The sequence below is a fragment of the Sinocyclocheilus grahami genome, unplaced genomic scaffold (assembly GCF_001515645.1).
Source record: "Sinocyclocheilus grahami isolate Dianchi unplaced genomic scaffold, SAMN03320097.WGS_v1.1 scaffold2845.1, whole genome shotgun sequence".
NCBI classification, from domain to species: Eukaryota; Metazoa; Chordata; class Actinopteri; order Cypriniformes; family Cyprinidae; genus Sinocyclocheilus; species Sinocyclocheilus grahami.
The window spans coordinates 1-1,847 of NW_015508020.1; the positions used below are offsets into that span (position 1 = coordinate 1).

The following is a 1,847-nucleotide window of genomic DNA, read 5'->3' on the forward strand; positions in this document are numbered from 1 at the left end:
GTGTGTGCGCGTGTGTGTGTGTGTGTGTGTGTGTGTGCGTGTGTGTGTGTGTGAGAGAGAGAGTGTGTGTGTGTGTGTGTGTGTGTGTGTGTGTGTGTGTGTGTGTGTGTGTGAATCTGTACTTTGAGCTTGTGTTTGAATTGAAGAATATTTACTTTGTGTGCAGTAAACATGAGCTGCGAACACAGTGTGTGTGTGTGTGTGTGTGTGTGTGTGTGTGTGTGTTTAGTTGGGGGATTTTTCTTGTGTTCAGCATTAAACTCATGATGCCAACTGTTTTTATGTTTCTCTGAATTATCTTTTTCATTGTATGTCAGAATATGAGACATACAGTGAAAATAGATACAACCAGTGTCTCAGCAATGGATGCTCTGCAGTGAATGGGTGCCGTCAGAAAAAGAGCCAGATAAAAACATCACAATAATCCACCACCCTCCACTCCACAGTGAACATCTGGAGAAGACAAAAGCTGAAACACATCCAGCATTAAGACACTTTTAACTCAAATATGAGAGACAACAGGAGATGATGTTTTTATCAGCTGTTTAGAATCTCATTCTGACGGCACCCATTCACTGCAGAGGCAGTAACATTTCCGTTCCCATGAACAAACAAACTCATCTACACTGCTGTTCAAACATATATTACAGTTTAAAGTATATAAAAATAGAAAACCATTATTCTAAAATGCAATAATACTTCACAAGATTACTGTTTTATCCGTATTTCTGATCAAATAAATGCAGTCTTGATGAGCAGAAGACACTTCTTTAAAAGCATTACAAGTATATCTCGAATGGCCTGAGGGAGAGCACATTTTCAGCACATTTTAAAGTATTTTTAACAGAAGATAGCATTAGAAATGAGAAGGAAGGGTTTGGCTGTAAAAGGCTTCACCGAGTCTGTACTGTACAGTGCTCAGAGACATGTCTGGTTAAACTCACCCAGCTGCTTGGGTTACTCACTAAATCATTCCTATACTTCATGAATTTACTTTTTTATTTTTATTTTTAAAAATCAAATGCATGTTTATATTTTTAAAACGTATAAATAATAAAATATAAGAACAAATCATATAGAGAGAGAGTCATGTTTATGACCGGTATATAGCATGTACATACTGTATATGTTTTTAGAAACCTTATATACACACACCCGTTTAGTTATTCCTAAAACGTGGCACTCCTTCCTCAATCACGCTTTCTGTAGCCCAAGGGCGGAGGAATTGCGTTCCTAACTCTGATTGGTCGAACGCCGTCGCGTTCGCTCTTCCTATTGGCTGCGTCCCTGTCCGTCACCCTCTGCCACGCGGTCATTGGCTGACCGAGCGGAAACGAGGCGGGTACTTCAAGCAGACGGTAGAATTCCTGCGAACTTCGGGAGAGTTGTGCGCTGGAGCGACGCCGAACCGAACCGACCCGGAGCCCGAGCGAGATGACCGCGGTGCGCCTGATCCTGACCCTGATCCTGGGCTCCGTTCAGCTCTGCAGAACCGACCCGCGGCCCGGGGAACCCGGTAAGAACCGAGCAATCATCATTTCCGTCTCGTGCTGCGTTTAAATGTCCAGTCGGATCCGAATCTCAATCTCTGCGTCAGCTAAACAAAAGCAGATCGCAACTGTGTAAATAAACTCTCATGTTCATATTTACTATGCTTCATTACTAGTACATGTGCTGTTCTGGCTAGGGCTGTGCGATATCGACAAAAAAATAATATCTCGATATTTTCTGGGATGTTATCGGTAACGATAATTAGACGATATTTTGCTGAGAGTGTTATTGCGCTGGTGTCTTAAGAACAGCTGACTCCTAATGTTTTTAATATTCTGTGTGCTGGTCGGTTCATA

At 42.0% G+C, this 1,847-nt stretch overlaps 1 protein-coding gene across 1 annotated transcript in view; it reads left to right on the forward strand.

Moving 5' to 3' along the window:
* The first annotated feature begins 1,336 nt into the window (after positions 1 to 1,336).
* Positions 1,337 to 1,847, forward strand: part of LOC107575731 (procollagen-lysine,2-oxoglutarate 5-dioxygenase 3-like) — a 24,645-nt gene continuing 24,134 nt past the window's right edge. The window contains 1 exon segment of the mRNA XM_016262076.1: positions 1,337 to 1,516. Coding sequence (XP_016117562.1) covers positions 1,435 to 1,516 — 82 coding nt within the window. The 5' untranslated portion in view covers positions 1,337 to 1,434.